This window comes from Phalaenopsis equestris, unplaced genomic scaffold (assembly GCF_001263595.1).
Source record: "Phalaenopsis equestris unplaced genomic scaffold, ASM126359v1 Scaffold235604, whole genome shotgun sequence".
Taxonomy (NCBI): Eukaryota; Viridiplantae; Streptophyta; class Magnoliopsida; order Asparagales; family Orchidaceae; genus Phalaenopsis; species Phalaenopsis equestris.
In genome coordinates, this window is record NW_018253466.1 from 447,298 (window position 1) to 449,890 (window position 2,593).

Consider the following 2,593-nt stretch of genomic DNA (forward strand, 5'->3'; position numbering starts at 1 on the left):
TCCTTCCGAAGCAGGCAACGGGATTTCAATTCCGATAGCCGACAGCTTCTTACGGGCAAACCCCACACCAAAAATAGTGCCGACACACTCAATCGACATTGAGCCACCATCAAACTATCGTTGAGACGCAGTTAGGTCATCATCACCAGAATACCACCATCATCACTGGATCATGATCTCTCAGCCATTATTATGTTGGATTAATGACGTTCCACCACCTCTGTTATGGTATGCCATTGTCATCGCCTTATCATCCTCTCCGGACCATCATAATGTCGGGTCATCATCTTATGCTAGAGCACGACCGTCGAATCGCCATCGCTCTTGTGGTACATCATTGTCATCATCGAATCATGCATCATTGTCGTCATCGAATCATCCCCTAACCACAGTCGTCGTTACACTGAACAACATTTGACAAGCAGTCACCAATGCTCGGCCAATATCACTGCTATCACGGGATCACCTTTACTTGGCCAACATCGTCATCACAATACACAGTCATTAACATTGCCATCACAATACACTATTATTATTAAATCACCATCGTCAAGCCATTGTCGAATGGCTATTGCAACTACTGTTTATGGTCCCTGTTGCCCAATAGACACCTCCATCAATGACAACGAATCAAGAATTGCCGCACACCCCCTTCTGTCAATCTTCCATTATCGCAACACATTTTTTTCTAAATCTTGTATCATTATGTTTTGTGGTTCAATGGCAAGACAATTTTGAAGCATACATTTGAATTGTGAAACCTCTTTAACTAGACTAAGCCTCATAAATTTTTTTTCTTTCAAAATGTCTATGTAAAAACATATTGAATCCCCTCTATCAACGCTTCTTTTAATCATATGTATTATGAATTTTAGTACAATGACTACCATCACACAAATATAGCAACAAACATATATTTTCATTATATAATATTAAATTAAATTAATAATTCTTTTGTTAATATTCTATTTTAATTTTTAAAGAGAGCACTTCTTGAAAAAAAGAATTATAAGTAAATTATAAATATATATTTTTTGTTAATACACGTAACGGTTTGCTTGCCCAATTAATCCCAAATCTATTTTTTATTCAGAAGAACCCGTTTCATTCTCACCCTTCGACCCACCCGCCTCCACCACCGCACATCTCGCGTCCGATCAATCCACGCCCGACGTTTTGCGCGGGTACCCAACAGAACCATAGCCGCCTACGAGCACGTTAGGGCGCACATGGCGAGCCTGCGGTCCGACTTACGTTCCCTTGATAAACGGCTCAGATCGTACGACCCACTTGACTTTGATTAAAAGCCACAGAATTAAAGCGAGACACGTCACCACTCCGTACAGATTAACGTCCATTAATAACTTTGTTTATCATGCCAAAGCGCCACCTAATCCTGTTTAAGAATTACTTAAGCCATTAGCAGTCTTTTATGTACCTTCATATTCTTAAATAATCTTAACAAGTTCCAACACCTCCATACAAAAACGTGCATTTGTAGATAGCTACGGACAAACGAGAATCTTCAAATTTCGTAGATGATCGACGTCTCGCTGCGAGCCACGTGTCGACACCAAAATAAAGATTTCAGAAATAGTCAAATCGGGCGGGCCTCTGGTTCTGCTTGCAGGAATCTGATCGGCGCAAGCCCGGCATGATCGGCGGCGGATAGGAGCGGAGGAGCGCGAAATTGAGTCCTTTGAAGAATTTATGCGTCTTCACGTCGGCGGCGCCGCGTCTGGAGCCGAGCCGTGTGGAGGGATCCTTTTTCAGGAGGCCGGAAATGAGGTCGCGAGCGGCGGACTCGTCGGCGGCGATGGCAGCGGCCGCCGGCTTTGGAAAGACCAGCTGCTGCTTGAGAATATTCCGGAGCGTGACCTCATTTGTGGGACCCGCAAATGGCGTCCGCCCGTAGAGAAGCTCGTAGAGGAAGACACCGTAGGCCCACCAATCGACGGCATTTCCGTGGGGCCCGCCGGCTGCTACCTCAGGCGCCACGTATTCGTGGGTCCCGACGAATGAGTTTGACCGTGCTTCCACCGGCTCGGCGACAAACCTCCGGCAAGGCTGCGCCGCTCGTCTGGCGGCAACTCTTCGCCGGAAGAGCCGGGCCGGTGGCGGCGGGGTCGGCTTCGATGTGCTCGACGGCTGGGGAGGAGGATGATTCGAGGGAGAGATCGAAGTCGGATAGCATAATGTGGCCGTCGGATCGAATGAGGATGTTCTCTGGTTTCAGATCTCTGTAAACGATTCCGAGCATGTGAAGATATTCGATGGCGAGGAGAACCTCCGCCGCATAGAACCTGAGGAAGACAGCAGTTATAACTAAAATTATTAAGCCGTTAGGTAGATGTGCCAAAAAGGAGGCATTTTTATTATTTTTTTTTCTCCAGAAAGAGGGATGGAAACCTGGCCCAGAGGAAGGGGAATCGGCGGCCGGGTTGATGATGACGGAGAGAATGGAGATCACCACCGCTACAATACTCCATTACTACACAGGAGTAGTGTGGGGAGGCGTCGAAATCAGCAAAGAGAGTGGGGAGAAAGGGATGGTCGAGAACTCTCAAAATCCGCCGCTCTGTATCCGCTCTTC

General features: G+C 46.6%; 1 protein-coding gene across 1 annotated transcript in view; it reads right to left on the minus strand.

Moving 5' to 3' along the window:
• Positions 1-1,066: 1,066 nt before the first annotated feature.
• Positions 1,067-2,593, minus strand: part of LOC110039156 (protein kinase PINOID-like) — a 2,367-nt gene continuing 840 nt past the window's right edge. The window contains 3 exon segments of the mRNA XM_020744119.1: positions 1,067-2,139; positions 2,141-2,303; positions 2,410-2,593. The exon segment at positions 2,410-2,593 is cut by the window's right edge and continues 2 nt beyond it. Of these exon segments, the coding sequence (XP_020599778.1) occupies positions 1,588-2,139; positions 2,141-2,303; positions 2,410-2,593 (899 nt within the window). The 3' untranslated portion in view covers positions 1,067-1,587.